This window comes from Maylandia zebra, linkage group LG15, assembly GCF_041146795.1.
Source record: "Maylandia zebra isolate NMK-2024a linkage group LG15, Mzebra_GT3a, whole genome shotgun sequence".
Classification (NCBI taxonomy): domain Eukaryota; kingdom Metazoa; phylum Chordata; class Actinopteri; order Cichliformes; family Cichlidae; genus Maylandia; species Maylandia zebra.
This window is the reverse complement of record NC_135181.1, coordinates 13,231,928-13,250,124: the sequence shown is the minus strand read 5'-3', so window position 1 is coordinate 13,250,124 and position 18,197 is coordinate 13,231,928. Positions and strand designations below refer to the sequence as shown.

The following is an 18,197-nucleotide window of genomic DNA, read 5'->3' as shown; positions in this document are numbered from 1 at the left end:
CAAAAGATTTAAAATATTTTGCCTGATGTTAAAGTCTTGATTACTTTTGCATAATTCTAATTTTAGGCAGAAACAACATGAAAGCATGGCTCCATCCTACCATGTCCACCTCTACATAGCTACTGGGTACACATCTTCTGATGGCTGTTTCCGGCAGGATAACACACCATGTCAAAAGCTCAGATCAACTCAAACAGGCTTTTTGAACATGGCAATGATTTCATTGTACAGTCACCAGATTTCAGTTCAAAAGAGCGCCTGTAGGAAATTTCCTTTGAGGACGTGCAAAACAAAAATATCTGAAGGATCTCTTTGTTACTGTCTTGTCAGTATGAAGCAAAACCCCCGAGGAATTTTTCTAGAATCTTTTTGAATCTATACCATGAAGATGAATATTTAAGGCAATTCTGAAGGCAAAGACTGGTGAGTGTAAATGCGAAAATGTGCAATATTTAAACACATAATACTAACTATATAATGCTAACTATGTAGTGCTAACACGCAGAAATTCTATTTTGGATTAAATGTTAAATTCCAAGTAAAATGACATTATCAGAACTCTGCAATACACAGAGGTACATGTCGAAGCTGACTAGTTTTCACTGACTATGATTGCTTTTCAGTTTTTCTTTGTGCACCTGCTGCTCTCCACAATGTGTTGTTTTTGAGATTATAATAGGTGGTGTTCCAACTGGCTCAGCTAAACCGTATCTGATACTCTGATCTTCCATTAAGTTGATTAAGTAGCTCTGGATCATGTGTAAAAGCTTTTGCTAGAGAAGAATGTGTCAGGAGAGGAAAGTCCAATATGATTCATGTTTTTGGATTGCTATGTTTCCCATACCACCTTTATTAAATCTCCCACAGTTCCTGAGCAAATATTTGGTCTTTTATTCTTTCTCCGTACACATACAAAACTTACACAGTAACTTTTAATGGATTCTGGTGAATACCAAAAGTTGTAAAAACAGTATGATTGTTTATGAACACAATAAAGCTATTACATTATGAAATACAAATGTCATGATTAAAAATGACCTATACACACACCTCAAGTGCCCATTCTTACAGTTTGCTTTGCAGCTTCTTCTTTGGTCCAATGTCACTGCATTACTGGTCAAATAAATAACACTGGGTGGGGACCTGTCACTGGAATGGTTGGAAATAGGGCACTCTGAGACAAGAGTTAAACTAAGCAAGAGCACACATGCTTCTTTTTCCCCCTCATATACAGACTGCTTTATATAAAAAGTGCATTGTAAAGATATACACTGAATTGTTTAAAAGTACTATATTCTCCTTTTGTGTGAAGCTGTAACAAATTCGAAGTGGTGTCTTTTTGTAGTGGCAGGCAAAAGTCCATTTTTAGGGCAGGACCGGAAAAGGCCTGCAGCAGGATGCAGAACAGTTGCCCAACAATGTCTTTTCTTCTCACTGTGTTACCATTTTCCAGGAATGGGCACCCCGCATTCATACCAGCCCACAAACGGATGGGGCGTGCGTCGGCCAATAACCCCAAATGTAACTGGCTCTTGTCTGTAGGAACGATAGTATCCTGCAATAGAGAAAAAGTTATTTATAGCTAAAAGCCATCCTCATTTAGACAGGTAAATAAATAGAAGCATCCCCATCCATTAAACTGCACAACAAAATGAGATAATGTGCAACAATTCAATGTGTGAGTAGTAAAAAAGCGCTGGTCAAAACCTATACAGGTATGAATGGCATTTCTCCACTGGCACATCAGTGGACATGAGTTTATGGCAAATGACATGTAAGTTGGTTTCTAATGGAATTTGAAAACAATAACACTATTTGAGAATTTATCAAATGCATCTATTTTTATGGAACTGCAGTTTTGTGAACGCATCAGAGACACTCTCATTGTGGCGCAGAGTGGCATATTCTTTGAGCATAATAGATATGGTGTTTTAGGCAATCCTACATACCCTGTTCTGATGCAAAGGTACTGCTTCCACAATAGTAATAGAAATAGTCCACAACAAATGCACTATTTACTCTTGTTTCAGTAATGTTTGATAGAAAAGGACAGCACCGCAGCACAGAGAAGCTGCTACCCCAGAGGTTGTGAATTTGATCATTTCTTACATTGTAAAACTTTCAGAGATAACTGCCATTAATGTGGGAATTAGACAAATCTGAGACCTGTTTCATTTGCTCCAGCACAATGTGACTGGCCTCCCTCCCATTCATACATATTCCCAACTGGTCTTTCCCTTGCCAGGTCAATCACAGCTGTATATATAATACGGGGTGGGTTTGATACACATCTGTGTGGTTGCTCAGCACCACATCTCTCTCTCTCTCTTTCTCTCTCTCTCTTTCTCACACACACACACACACACACACACACACACACACACACACACACACACACACACACACACACACACACACACACACACTCCTAATCGTACATTCGCCTGATGCCACAATGCTAAAATGCCTGGCATATAAGAAAATACCCTTAGAAGATTGCATACTTACCATAAATATAGTCAACTGCTTATATGGAGCAAGTTTTAAGCATTTTCATGGTGTACCAAAATGACCCGAAACTAATAACTACCAGCAATTCATGACTTTAATCTAAGAACTTATGGTTTAATTAGAAAAATTGGGGTAATGAAAAGCATGTGAAATTTGGGCTAAAACACAACACAAAAATCACTTTAACGAGCATTCATGCAAACAACATTCTGCATCTTTATATGTTGCATGGGTATAAATCAACCAGCTGGCCCTTTACAGAGCCAGAAAGGCAGACGGCATAGAAACAAATGATAAGTAAGGGCTAACAGTGCAGGCTGCAAATTTAAAACAATATGCACAGTCTGTTTTTATTTACCTTGTGCTGTGGGCAGATTATTTGACAAGTAGGCTGGGCCTGTCCTTCCATCCCTGTAGGAGTCCACAAACTGGCAGTGGTCCTCTCCCTGGCCAAATGTATCTCCTATACTGTAAAATGGGTCTGTGGGTAAAAGGGAGAGGTATCTTTATTATAACATTTCCCATTGCTATGGTGGGAGGCAATTCATAATAAATCTTGCCAAATGGTGTAATAATAATGGCAGAGCCAGGCAAACTATAGAAGCGTTTTACCTGAATAGAGCACTTTTCTTTCAGACCTGTTTCTGAAAACAGAATGAGAGGCAGAGCCCTCAGCTTTAAGGCTCCTCTTTTTTGGAACCAGGTCCCAGTTTGGGAGAAAGAAACATTCTCTACTTTTGAGATTAGGTTTAAACTTTCCTTTTGGACCAGGCTCATGAAGGGCCTGGCAGGTTTCTTTCTTCTGTTAAAAGGGAGGTTTTCCTTCCCACTGTCATCTTTCTTATAGCAGGTAAGCAGGTAGCCAAAAAGAAAAGGTTTAGCAAAGAACAGTAATTACCAATTATAACTCCAGGTCTGTGGCTATGTGCTTTGCATCCTAATAGCCTTTATCATTGGTTGTGTGATCACACTTTAGTCGGTGGTGACTGCCAAACCTCTTCCTCCATAGAAACAGTCTTTATTTCAGATTTTTAAGCATCAGAAATATATTTACCTCTTAGACTGTCTCCCATGAAGATCTTGTATCGTAGGGAATTGCACAGAACCACACCCACAAACTTCCTGTACCATGTCCGCTTGACATATTGGCTGCCCTTACAGCTGCTGTGGACTGGGTTGAACTTGAAAGAAAAGGGAATCCAGATTGGCTCGCCTCCTGATTGCATTAAGGAATAGAGGAAGAAGAGCATTAAGTTGCATTTCTACCTAAAATGTTCTTTGATATTTTTACCTTTTGGTTTCTTTTTTTTTATATGTCAAGTGTTATATTATTCAGGAATTCATCAAGTGATGAATATATGTTTTGCCTACACACAGAAGCATTTAAATGTTTTACTTATCATCATTATTGCCTTTTAACCAAGTCAAAATATCATTGTTATGAAAAATCACTTGTGGCCAGATCACTCCTGGGGTCATATTGTTATAAACATAAATACAAAGGATAACAATAGACAAACGCAACTGTCACACACTAGAAAATAGTGAACACAATATCCAGTTAATTATCACAGAAGTTCAACATTAGCTATGTTACTATTATAAGGAAAGCTTTGGAAGAGAAAATCCATCCTAAATTACTGTAACTTTTCATTATTTTTCAGTATAACTTGTCTCTAAGTTGGAAATGTGTTGTTAGTGTGCAGACCTACCAGGTGGTCTTTCAATGAGGAGAGGGTCATCTGAAAAAACAAAAAAGAAAGTAAACACCAGGGGCGAAAAAGACTGCATATCAAGTTTAATGCATTCACCTGATGATGGGAAAGAAAAACCAATAGACCGTGTAATGCAGTGTACATGTGCAAGTCGGCTTCTCTTCAAGGGCGACTCTCTGTGTGAATATTGTGCGCTGAATATAACCGCGAGAATTATTCTTCTATTTTTGTACAGTAAGGAAAGAAAATGTAGAGTCAGTCTGAACTTTAATCATTAGGGTATCTCAAAGTTTACAGTTGCAGGTGATGACAGAATACAACCTGATTCAGTAACATAGGAGAGCGTTTCGCTGAATGGTCCCACACCAAACACATTCTTCGCTTGCACCCTGAAGTAGTACCTGAATGACAACAGAGCACAAAGTATAGCTTTAATAAAAGTTTTAGCATTTAACGTGCCACTCCACCTGTTTGTTGTTACTGGTTAAAAATAGGAAAATGATAACGATCGCAGCAGATCACTTGACATTCTTTAAGATTTAAGAGTAGCCCGATTTATGCTTGTATGAATCCAAAGTGAGCGCAGCACAATAAAAAGGCTCTCACGTTCAAGGAAAAAGGAGAGCAGGACTGAGGTGAGGCAAAAGGGACTGTTGAGAGGAAAAAGACACATCTATAAAAGCAAAGGTTAACAGCTGAGAGGAAAGTAGAAGAATGAATGACAACAAAAAGGAAGGATGTGGAAAAGTAAAGAAAGCGAGAGAGACTCTAATCAAAAGAGAAATTTGTCACCCAAAAGCGTTACTAGATGTCACGAGCTTTCTTGCCAGAGTGCAAAACAAAGCCAAACAGTGATCTCATTTCATCTCCAGGTGGTTGAGGAATTATAAAGTCCTGTCACATTTGAAAAAAAACAGCAGTGACAACACTGAGAGACTGCAAATTTTTCCACTGTGCATGATGTGTGCGCGTGAGCTTTCGTATACTGTGCAAGGTCACACACAGTAAGTTCATCATCTGTCAATTTCAAGTCTAAAAACTTTCAACACATACAGCCATGAAGCCTGGATCCAATCACCACGGCCATATGAAGAGGCTCACCAAATTATGTCACGGGAGAGGGAGAGAAGAAAGCAATGCAGCTATAGAGAGATGACGTCATGGAAGAAGAAAGACGAGAAGAAATCTGAGTGGGTAGGAAAAAAAGGACATTGTGAAAATAAATACAGTATCAAGGACCAAAGTTGCTTGCTATTTGAAACTTTTAATGCAGAGATCTTCATTCAAAAAGAAATTCTGTGTGGCAACTGCACATGTTGTACCTTTTCAAGCCAAATCTGGCCTGGCCTCATAATATGCTTTTCATAATAAATGACAGCTGAACCACAAAATGAACCCACAAAAGCCAATTTTAAACTGTTTCAAAAATATTCACATATGTAAGAAATTCACAACCAATTTGTATTCTGTAAACTTCTCTTACATACAGCAGGAGAAATAGATGCTTAGAAAACCAGAAGTAGGGAAATTAGAAAATTGTCAATTTCTATGCATAAAAAGGCTTTAAATGAATTACTACATGTTGTTAAATGGTTGCAGATTTCCATTTTTACAAGTTCAGGTATTCATTAGCTATTTAGAGTGAAAACTGCTAGACTTTTGTTTGACGAAAGCCAGTTTTACATTTAAAAAAACCTTATATACAATGGAAGTAGAATATATATGTTATGTATGCACTATATGGCAATACTTTAAAACAAAGCACACTATTAAGGGTTAGTAAGGTATTAGGAAATACTCAAGTCATCCTTTATAAAGCATTACTTCTCTGTAATATGTCATTTATAAACACAGACATAAAAGGTTCTTGCTAAATAAGCTCATATAAAGGGACTAATGTCAGCATTTTATACTTTACAAATGATGGATTCACCACTTTTAAGTATTACATCAAGTAAAAAATAGCTTTTTAGGAGCTGTAATGGTTTATGAAATAATTTAAAAAGTCTTAGTAATTAACAGAGTACATAGATATACATTTATACATGTAATGATTAAGATATCAGTTATTTGTGAGAATGTTAATTGAGGTTTTATAAATACTTATCTAATATTGTAATTCATGGTCTATTAAAGGAGTTACGAGTTTTTCTAAAGTGAACCTATTTATGCCTTACAAAGCTGTTATAAATGACACAACAGGAAGAGCACAAAGCAATACGCAACATAGAAATATTTATTGTAAAATTCATGCATAACCCATCTGAGGTCTTCACTAATAACTTATTAATGCTTGTGTAGTTATTATAAAGTATTACCCACCACATGACTCACTGATAGAAAGAGGGAAACTTGTGGATGCAAAAAAAAGGATAAGTTTCACTTATATGCAGTTATGCTGTTAGTCAATGCAATACAAATTTGCTCAGTAGTTCTGGAAACCATGAAGGAGCCTCCAGCATGGGAAATGCCAACACTATCCCATAAACCATTCCGTGATCCTGGATATAAACTGGTTGGCGGGAATAAAAACCCTTTGCATACTTTTGGAAAGCTTTTTGTGTTCATCTGTTTTTTTGACAGTTCACAAACCTAAAAAGACTCTTGCTTTAGACTGTGCAATATACTATATAAAAGCCTTTAGTGTCCATTAATAGCATTCATTTGAACTATGCATGGTTCACACATGTTGTTTTTGCTAAAGGATATAAAGTAGTTTCACTTTTGTGTCTTCTTGCACTTGCCAGTACTTAATCACTATATTTATTGAGAACTGCTGAAGATTATCTGGATGGCCTAAATGCACCAACTGACTAAATAACACATAAACTTTGTGTATCGATTTCGAAAAAATTAATCTATTTTTAAATTACTGCAACTAGGTATAAGTTACTGCACCATTTAGAGTATCGTAAATTCTTTTAGCAGAAACCCCTAAAAGCACAGGTGAACAACAAAGGAATCCAAGACTCTCTTTCTGTCTTGGGTTCATGTTTCCATGCATTTATTTTGACAGCCATGACCCATGTCTCGTAACACACGGCTGTGGAAACATGCTCTAATAACTGAAACAGACTGAGATGGCTGTATCTCTGTGCAAGTGTCAGATAATATGTGCTGTATTTATGTTCCGCTGAATTTTCTCGGGTCTCATCTGAGTTTTACTGCACGTCACAAAAAAAGATTCATATCTGTTTCTTAACCAAACTGCTGGTTTTCCACTTTAAAGACTTTTCCTGCCACTACTGCATAAAATGTACATGCTTTGAATAATATAAAACTAATTTGATCACAGTCAGCCATGTTCCAAACAAAACAAAACAAAAACATCTACATGCAATCACACAGAACACACAGGCAACATGCATATTTGGTCACGCAGAGGTCAAGGTAAAAGATTCATGCAGCTAAGCAAGTCTTTGTTTGTAAAATAAGCTTCTTTTGTTTTTATGACTCCCACATGGGAGATGATCTTGTACACTGCTCCAGCTGGAAAGTATTTTGGATGTTCACACATTGTACGTGCAAATGCATCTAGAGAACATTAACATACTGTAAACATACACAATAAAATATGTTACCTAGAGTTGGGCTTGAGATTTTCCACAGCCAGGTGTGTCCCAGTGGCAGCTTTAGAGGACCACCTATTGTTGAGGATGTCATCGTATGAGGCACTCTGGACCATGTAGCCTGCAGAGAATAACACAAAATTAATTGCAGGTCTCCTTAGTCATTAAAATGAAAATCTCTAAAGCAGATGTAGAATTTTTATGTTTATATCAATTTGAGGGTCAGCATAACAGGAAACGTTTGATATCTTGAGAAATAGACCTACATCCTTTTTGTTTTCTTTTTTTGGCCACCAGAATTTGGTTACCATAGCACAGCACAAAGACTGAAACATATGGAAAGAGCCAACCTGACACAGTTCAAAACCAAGGTGTAAAAATAAGGGCCATATACCAGAAGTTCTTGGCAGCGTGCAATAAGTTCCTCAAGTCTCCACTGGCAGCCCAGCCAACCTTGCGGTGATGAGGTTAAGCCTCCTAGTGGCTGGTGGCAGCTTCATATTTACAGTTCATGTCAAACTATTCCTTTGTGGGAGTAGGTGGTCTCAAACACTATAAAGAAAATCTGCAGTTCTGCATTTTCTGTTGCTCATACCGACTGTCTTCCAGCCTGCCTTCCTCTCTGTCTGCTTTCTTCTTCTTCTCAGACACACAGACAAATCCTCAGAATCCGGTGAATACCTGAGGTCACACAGCCCTCGATCGCTCACTTTAAAACTATGGAGACCAGTTCAGCTGCACGTCAAACTACCGACTGTTTCTATTGGACTTTTGAGCAGGACTTTCTGTTTTTACTGGCGCTGGACCAACACAGCTGGCTGCTGACAGATGAGAAGGGAAATACTAGCTACTTTGTTTTTCTTCTGTTGAGTTTTTATTCCTCATTCCTTTTGCATAGTTAAATCAAGGTTTGATAGAGTAGTATCCTTGCTTTTGCTGTCTGTCTGTGTAATCTATAGAGGGCAATTTCTCCTACTATGGGTATAAATTGTGTCTCTTGAAGGTAGTTCTTTAAGCCAAAAGCAACAATTAAAGTATTCAGTGAATAAAGTGTATGTTTTGTCTAAAGCCTTCAAAGAAAATGCCCTCAATGCATCAGAGTAAATGGAACCAGAAGTTGGGTACAGGTGAAAACTCACAAAACCAGATGCTAACAGCTGTTTCCATGCAATAGTTATTAAAAAAAGCCATGACCCGCAAGTCGTAATGCATGGTTGTGCAAACACCCCCTAATTACAAAAACAGTCCTTTGTGATTAGCTCTGGATGTGTGAACTAATCCCGCATATATATATGCCAGTTAATGTATATTGTATATCTAGAGTAATATATAGTAGCCTAGACCATTAGGAAAGGAAAGGAAAGGAAACACAGGAAATTGTGACAACAATGGAGGTCAACAAAATACTAAAGAAGAAACTACATCAGATTTTGTGCACATGGAAAATCCTTCTTATTGCGATCGATTCTTCCTTTTTTTCATTTCTATAATAAGATTTGTGGGCAAGAAAAAAGTAGATATCTGAAGTTATTATTTAGGACAGTTTAAATGGGAGAAATAGTAATCACTGATGCCAAAAAAGCACAGACAGATAAGGCACAAAAGTCTAATAAAACTTTAAGTAACCAAGAACAGTGGGTAAGAATCCAAGGAAAGAAAAGACTAGTGACAGCACAGACCTATCTGTTATACACATCAGATGATGAACCTGTGCACTGCATGACCATGAGTCTGTGGTTGCCTGCCAAAGAAAACATACTGCTTCTCTTGCTGGCCAGATTGCTACCTCTGATAGCGCATACAGAAGGCCGTTATCTCCACTCTCCTCTCTTTTCCCTTTTTCCATGTGTCAATTTCAAGGTCAGATGAATTCTGGTTTTCTCTGAGAAGCGGTGGGAGTTTAGGAACACTATTCCAAGTGTTCTACGCCGTCTGCGCTTTCACAATTTATTCCCAATAAGCTGCTGGACTGAGTTCTAAAATGTGAGTCTGGAGGGAGGCTGATAACATGTTCAAGGTATCTGGTGAACCACAACAGATGAGAATATGATGAAACAGACTATGTATTAAACAGGTGTGGATGTCACAGAAAAATGTAAACACAGCAATACTTTGCTGGAATTTGACTGATTTGATTGATCTAATTAGTGGTCCGGGTAGTTTTTGTTGCCAAAAACAGCTGTATTCACAGTGCGCTCTAATCTGCCACACAATCAAACTCTGGAGTGCACCACAGCTCCGGTTGTTGTTGTTGAAAGTTCTCCCATCAGATGCCTCAATACTGAACAGTAGAAGTCCTCACTAAAATTCTCACTTTGGGGGACAAACTGTCAAACAAAATCAACAGCAAGCTCCTGGTCTGTCTCTTCAGCTGACTTTTCAACTGCTTAAAAGTACTTGGTCGTCACGGGCGATGATCTTGCGCACAAAACTGAGGTCAGTTTAAAAGTGAAGAGCTTATGTGTGATTTCTGCACACATTGAACGATCTGCCGGAAAATGTTTCAACTGCACTGAAACCTATTGAGACGTGACGACCTTTAGGGTAACATTGACCAAATTTAAATCAGCTACAGCTTTCCTGTTTTCAAAGCTTTAGTTTCATTTCATTTCTTTAGTAACATTTTATAATAACGCTCAAATAATGTAATCACATGCAGTGCAAAGGTGAATTTAAAACACAGACACTGGTCTTTACTTTTGTCATTCAATACATTTAAACATATTTATGACTGTCATTAACACTGCATTTTGTTAGTTCGTTAGTAGTAAGTTGGGAGATTTGTTCACAATAAAAATTTTAGAACTTGCTGAATTTTCAAACAAATATCTCATAGTTAGGTTTTTCCCATGTGGCCCCCACGGGGGTCCCCTCTGCTCCACCACGTTTAATTTAAAAAAAAAAAAACGTGGAAATGTCTCTGATAAAATATGTATAAAAGCCAACAAAACAAAACTACCGATGCATAGTCACTGTAAAATAACAGAACCATCTTGATTAATGACATTTCTTACCTGACACCATATCATCCTTGAGAGGGCGGGCCCAGTCTAGGATGATAAAGGAGTGGCAGCCTTCCATAGCGACCACAGTGAAGTTATGAGGCTTGTTTTTGGGAGGCTGGTTGTGATTGGTTGCCAGGCTGTCATTTTTCATTAAGTTTTCCAGGATGTCAACCTGAAGGTACTCCAGAGCCTCTGTTAAAGAGCAAGGTGCTCCCGGGTCCTTCTGGATGTAGTTTACGTATGGAGCTGATGGAAAGAATAAATGTAGGATTAGGTTACTTATTTTAATAACATAAATTTGAGGAAGATATCTTCTTAATATAGAAAATTTGGAAAAAAAAACATATAACGTTGGTAATTTTTAAAATATTTATTGTAAATGCACACAATAAAAGACATGACAAGATTCTAGTACTTTTTCTGGTTACCCAATTTTGATTTATTATTTTCCCTCTACAAATGCGGTGAAAACTATAATTCTCTTTTCTGAGTTGTAATAAGGAAGTCAGATTCTAGCCACATGCTCATCTGACTGTCCCTTCCCTGTCCTTTCCATTTAAAATTTTACTTGTTTTCAGTGATTCTGGAAAGGAGAGCTGAACCTACAGCTGTGAATACTGCAAGTATCACAAAATTCCTAGTCAAACTGGGATTTGGAGGGAACCACTGAAGTCTGGCCTCGCTCCCACCTCCCCAGATGACTGGCCCTCTTTGAATGCCGAAAGTCTAGCACATGTCAGTATCAACTCATCAACCCTCAGACAGTTAAACTGCGTGGGTTTCGGCTGGTAAAGCCTTCGATATGTGGTCATATGGCTTTTGTTCTCTGCATTCATACGCTGAAATACATCATCTGCCACCGCAGTGAGCAGATTTATGTGCCTATAGGGTGCTTGTAAGGCTGTGTCAACATGTCTAGGATCTGTGGAGGCCCGTGCTTGTGGATGATCCAAATGTTTTACTTTCCTCATGTGTTCATTTTTCACTGCTTAAAGCACTTCCCTACAGAGACACACTATCTTCTTCTGCTTGTTAAAAAACCAAAAAAACCCCCCAAACAAATCCAAAATCACACAGGCAAAAACTGGCGTGTGTAAGTCTGATGTGTATCAAAAGTCACTGGGAAACAGTATGAGGAAAGTTCATATAATGTCAGCTGTAATATTAGTCTAGTAAGGCATAAATTTGCATTCTAATAGTCCAAATATCCTGATGCTCATTTTCTTGCCCAATGCGGCAAATTCCATCCATCTGGAAGTAAGTCCAACGCATATTCACACAACTGCTGAAAATGATTAGTTAATACTTTTTGTCCCATGTCTGCTTTTGCCAGATTAATGCAAAACAAACCAAGCATGGGCAAGGACAGGAAGGGGAAGTCAATGTTGGATGGTTGATGAAACGCATATCAGTAAACTGGCAGGCTGCTAAAGAGGACCTAAGATATATTAAACTAATAAATAGGAAAGAGGAAGTCTCCACATTGAGCCAAAAGACTCTTCCTTCTCTGCTGAGGTCAGCAGCCTTAACTTTTATGATTTCCATTTTGGACTCAGGAAAGTAATAGCTTTCAGATGGCTATGTGAGGTGTGTAGTCGCAGGACAGTCGTCGTGTACCGAGAGAGAAGCTGTGCTATCGTTTCACTGTGGCTTGACATGACTGATAAAAACACAGCAATAAATCTCTCCCTTCACAATGCTTCTTGAAAAGATCATTCTAAATGATAATGACATGTTGCATTAAATCTGTCAGTAAGTTAAAGTAAAGCTTTTATTTATGTCTTATATAGAAGCTAATTGTGCTCTGAGCTCATTCACAAGCAGAATAGATAAACCTTGACTCTCATTGGCCACAGTGACTACAAAACTTTTACAACAGCTTCATGCTGCCACAACTCTACTTTAAAGGTGCACTCCCAGTATTTTTTCCACAAAGTCAATAGACGCGCCATGAGGAAAACTACAAACTCAGTCTTTACAAACTCTTGTACAACATCTTCTGTTGCTCTGCAGATGTTTAGGCGTATCTGGAGTCCACAGCGAAGCAGAAATCCTTATTGACACGAAGGAACTGATGCTTTTGTAGTTTGAATATTGCAATAATTTTGACTATCATTAGTCATCCTACTTAATAGCTCTCACTTTATGAAGTCTGTCTTGCACTAATTACAGAACAGTCTGTTTTCAAACTCTCCGTATGTTCACCATGAAAACATCCACAGTTAAAAGAAGTTATTGATCATGTTCTTGAAATGCTGTAATTTATTTTTAAAGCCTGTGGCTAGAGTCTACATGCTATTACAAAAAGGCACCTATTAAAAGGACCTTTAACATTACGTAGTGTTTGGAATAGTAACATAGATGTTGCTTTTATTTCTGTTGAGAGAACATTTCAGTCTGTTTGTGAAACCATATGAGGTGACGGGGTATGAGAGGCCAAAGAAAGCACGCAAGAACAGTTAAAAGACAGTAGGGGCCATAGTTAAGGATGAAGTCTAAAGACCCTGAATAAAATGTCCTTCCTGAACGTAGTTATTATGATCCAATTAAGGTGTGGTTGTATATTTTCTTTTTTGTGGCACGTTGTCAACGTGCAACCTGAGAAGGTCGTGCATTTATTTATTGATACGAAAACCAAAATCAAGGTCCAAAATGTATTACTCCTCTACAAAATAAAACAGAGCTCCGGTTATTATTTACAGCAGGGTAAGACCTCCATCCATATGAATAAGAAATTGAGCTGTCTCTTGACTAAACTCACAGTAACCCAAATAAAGATATACTCACAGCTAATTGGAGGAAGTGGGAGAAAAAGAGAGTGCAGTGTAAATGCTTGTTTAACTAAAGGGTATATCATGCATATAGAAATCTGTAATATTAAACTTAAAATATGGGAGAAGCTAAAGTAATTTAAGTCTTTGAACTAACATATTATGTCTATATTTTAGTGTAGTGAGTGGAAATCTGCGCCAAAACATCCTGTTTTGCTCCTAAGGTGTAATGTAGACTGATCAACAGATGTTCACTAATGATTCTGAGACTGATCCAGCAGAATGGTCACTAAAAATGGAAACCATGAAGCTTTTGGCTGCAAACTCTAGTTCAGTACATAAAGATTTTTTGTTATATGTAGATTTATACTATTGGACAAAAGTACTGCCACCTATAGGAGCCTATAGTGGCATCCTATTACAGCACATCACTTGATTTGAGTTTGTTAGAACAACCTATTTTTTCACAAATGTTTGTAAAGGGAGACTGCATGACCCTGTACTTTACACATCTGTTGTAACAGGACTGGCAACACACAAATTCAAAGATTAAGACAATACTTTTGCCTATATATTGTATTTTTATATATTTTCTGTGGCCACTTGGAGCACCAGAAAACAGTTGTAAACATGGTGCTGACAAACCATTACCTACTTAAACATCTCATGTTTCTGGAGAAATATCAGTCAAATATTCAGTCTCATTATAGCGCTGTTTTGAGTCTATGCTAACTCCTAAAACACCTGGTTTTAAAATAGAAATACAGGCTTCCAAATGCCTCCTTATGTTATCTAATTATCTACTTTATCTCTGTTCTTTAGTAATGAGCAGGTCTGTGGAGGTTTTTTTTTCTTTTTGATGATAAGAACTGTTATAGCTGTGGCTCTGCAAATTCCAACAATGACCTGAAAAACATGACCTGAACGACACTATGAAGTGTCCAGTTTCAGTCTCATCACACTGTGTGATCCTTCCTCATAAAAGCAGTCATATCACTCACTTTTTTCTTTTTACATTGTAGTAATATTTGCCATTGAAGAGTGGCATGTTGTGAAACTGCATAGATCGCATTAAGGCACGAGTATGTACAAGCATGGATTTGTAAGAAGATATACAAAAAAGACTTTAAGTACCTGTGAACCTCTTCTTCCCACTCAGGTCAAACTCGTTTGAAGGGCCTTTGTTGACGGGTCTGATGTGCACCTTTGGCATCGTGATCTCTGTGGTGGTGGTGGTGGTGGTGGTAGTAGTGGTGGTGGTGGTTGGTGGCGGGGTGGTCTGGACAACAAACTCATCTAGCAAAAGCACATGTGTCAGTGAGGTTTTGATCCAAATAGATTTATGTTATTTATATCCTAGTTTAATAATCTGCTGCTGTGTTTCATTAATCCTTTGTAAGAGTTGCCATGATCTGTGTAATGAGAATGTCAGATTTAATTAATTGAGGGCAGATGTGTGACCCAACACCCAAAGCTGTACTTTTGCTACCCATATTTTCCATGTGGGAAGTAGAGGAGGGGGATGGGGGGTGGTGGGGGGCTTGGGGGGGAGAGACTTGAAGACAACAACTGTTTCAAAAGTCTCCAAAGCAAACCAATGTGGCGGGATTCAGTGGGCTTCTTCTTCTTTCATCACATATTTTTTTCCTGCGCTGCACCAGTGGACCTTAGCATTACATCATGGTCCACACACATGTAACCAGCTATGAGGCACGGCAGGGAAATGCTAAGAAAATACTGCAACACTTACTGTGACCTTTCTAGCAAACCTAAGAATGTCACATGCAACAGATTCCTTTAGATCTCAAAATTTACTGTAATAAAATAAGAAAGTGCAACTGCTAACAGCAACCAACCTCTGCAGCTCAAGCTTGAGTTCAGCTATTACATTACAAAAGAATGTTAAAACATTGAATGCAATGCAAGTGCATTGCATTCTCTTCAGCAAGTCAGTTTACATGCAGTGTGTATCCAGGAAGAAAAGTGATTAAATACAGCGTGTAATGGAAAATATCCTAAATCCAAGCAATGAACCGTGACCAAAACAAGCAAAATGAGAAACAAAGAAGGACACAGCAAGGAAAAGGGAAGAGATGGGAATAGCCTGCAAACAGATGCACTGACAAATAAACAGACAATAAACAAACAGTGCAGCGTAACAGACAACAAACAGTGAGCATACAGTGCAGTTTAGTTGGTCCCAGCCCAGTGGCGCTATGATGGTCCGAAGCCAAACTCAGCCAATACCTTTCTTAAGAACTAAAGCATCAGGCACCCTGGTCATTGTAAGCATGAAGTCCATTTCCATTCCTGAGGAGTCCTCTGTCAGAGAAGTAGAACAAGCTATAGCATCAATATCACATGACTGCAGACACATTTCGAAGTGCATTTTATTTTAGCTTATAATGTAAGACAAATACGTATTATTATTATTGCTGTAACATTGTATCTGCAAATTTGATCGTCTAGTATAGTGTTGTTGGTATAGCTTGAATATTTTCAAATTACTCTGTATGCATCTATATAATTTACTTTTTTGTGTTTATGCATTTGTCTAAGTCTGTTTCTTTGATTTTGTTTGTGTAATAACATTAATGCAATGCACAACTGATGGTTTCATAGTGTGTTTAAACCAGCAGGACTCTGGCTATAGTTAGCCTCCAGATGTCCATGTGGTTTCTGTAGTCTCACATATAGACACTCACAGGCACTTATACATCCAGACACACAAACTGACCCGATCACACGTTTATATACACATTTAAAGGGTTATAGTGGGATCTGTGGCTGCAAACGGGAAGCACTGTTGGCCTTGGGCTAGATGGTCATGACAAATAATACAACTGAGAGATTTAGTGAAGTCATAGTTTTTTATGTGAACATTCTGGCTCTGAACTTGACTTCAGCTCTGTGGAAAAGCTATTAAGTAAACAATAGTGTACGTAGGTGAACTGGAGTATATTCTACTATTCCTGCTGTACATATTTCTGTTTTGATGAGCATTTTATGACAATGTCTGCAGCATATGAATTTTCAGTTAAAAACATACCTTCTGGATAGCAGTCCAAGATTCCATCTGAGTCCAGAATGGGATAACCATATTCATCTGTTTTGGAAAAGGTCCCAGGTGGACAGGTTGGGTATGGAAATCCAGTGGTAAACTCCTCTGTGGTCCAGTCAGTGGTGGTGGGTTCAGGTGTGGTAGTAGGAGCCATGGTGGTAGTAGTGGTGGTGGTGGTGGTGGAGGTCCTGGGGCGAGGCCGATCCAATCCAAGTACACGTTTCCCTCCAACCATGAGGACCTTGTCTTTTGGATTGATCACAGGTTGACTATCTCTCCCATGGCCAAACAGCGCAATACCGTCCTGGCTTACCAGAGGACTACCCATGTGATCTGGCGATGTGTGATTGGGTAGAAATGAAGCTGAATATTAATGCCTGTGTCTTCAATACAAACCAGATTTGCACTAAAATGCATAAAGGTGCAAAATACCAGAGTTTCTTTTGTAACGCAAAAAAAAAGATTAAGCTTGTGATAACTGTGAAATATTAAAAAATAGCAGGTGTGAAAGAATGCTTTTCTACAGCTGTTTTGTTTTTAACCTGCATCCAGACAGCTGACAATGGTCAAAGTTTCTAAAGCACTTTCAGCTGATATTTCATTAAGCAGTCAAGTCCACAACAATACAGCTCTTGTAGTTCTGCCTCTGCAATAATAATACCAATAAATAAACAAACAAATAAATAATAATCTGACAGATGCATCTCTGACTGTAGACCTCAACATTGGTACGCCTGCCTGATTAAAAGTGTTTTTGACATAGTTACATGCCAAATAATTTATGATCCGTTAAGTACTCTCCTTTATTTGGATACTCCTATAACCCTATACTCTATTGCTTATAACTGTTGTCTCTTGTGGCTTTATATTTAAAATTACAGAGAAAAACTCTAAAATACAAAATCAACTTTGGATGAACTTCAGACATTATGTTTGCTTCATTTGTCATGTCATACTGTACATGACAGGCCTCATCTGGTTATGAAACTTCTTGTCAGTCAGTTGAGCTGATAAAATAGGGGCCTGTGTATAAAACTGGCTATAATTCCTGAAATCTGCACCAAAACATCCTGTTTTGCTCCTAAGGTGTAATGTAGACTGATCAACAGATGTTCACTAATGATTCTGAGACTGATCCAGCAGAATGGTCACTAAAAATGGAAACCATGAAGCTTTTGGCTGCAAACTCTAGTTCAGTACATAAAGATTTTATGATTTTATTATTGCAAAATATTTATGAAGCCCAAAGGATTAAACCTGGAAGACTGTAATGCAATCGCATCTTGATTGTTTGATTTAAAATTCACTGTGGCAGTGTACAGAGGCAAACATACAAAAGTTGTGTCTGTATCTAGCCAATAATGGACTCACTGCACTTTTTAAATACATTGTCCAAGCTGTAGATGTTAAGATAAAAATGGCTGAAGTATTTCACCAAAAATAGTGCGTCCATCCTCTCCGAGGACCACTCTTTTGGGTTTGCCCTGGGAGTCCTGGAGAACTCTTCCATCCCCGTTCATAAGTATCCCCTGCTCCAAATCTACCACCTAAAGAAAGAAACATGT

At 38.2% G+C, this 18,197-nt stretch overlaps 1 protein-coding gene across 5 annotated transcripts in view; it reads right to left on the bottom strand.

The window, feature by feature from the left end:
• Window positions 1-1,297: 1,297 nt before the first annotated feature.
• The window catches only part of fndc1 (fibronectin type III domain containing 1), a 45,074-nt gene continuing 28,174 nt past the window's right edge, over window positions 1,298-18,197 (bottom strand). For 4 of the 5 annotated variants that reach the window (XM_012923989.5, XM_004568793.6, XM_004568795.6 and 1 more), the window contains 11 exons: window positions 18,068-18,179; window positions 16,621-16,965; window positions 15,819-15,893; window positions 14,706-14,867; window positions 10,810-11,046; window positions 7,808-7,916; window positions 4,548-4,627; window positions 4,224-4,253; window positions 3,566-3,727; window positions 2,870-2,992; window positions 1,298-1,555 (listed from right to left, as the gene is read on the bottom strand). In XM_012923989.5, coding sequence (XP_012779443.3) covers window positions 1,440-1,555; window positions 2,870-2,992; window positions 3,566-3,727; window positions 4,224-4,253; window positions 4,548-4,627; window positions 7,808-7,916; window positions 10,810-11,046; window positions 14,706-14,867; window positions 15,819-15,893; window positions 16,621-16,965; window positions 18,068-18,179 — 1,551 coding nt within the window. In that variant the 3' untranslated portion in view covers window positions 1,298-1,439. The remainder of the gene's footprint in view (window positions 1,556-2,869; window positions 2,993-3,565; window positions 3,728-4,223; window positions 4,254-4,547; window positions 4,628-7,807; window positions 7,917-10,809; window positions 11,047-14,705; window positions 14,868-15,818; window positions 15,894-16,620; window positions 16,966-18,067; window positions 18,180-18,197) is intronic. The other variant, XM_012923990.5, reaches the window with a different exon arrangement.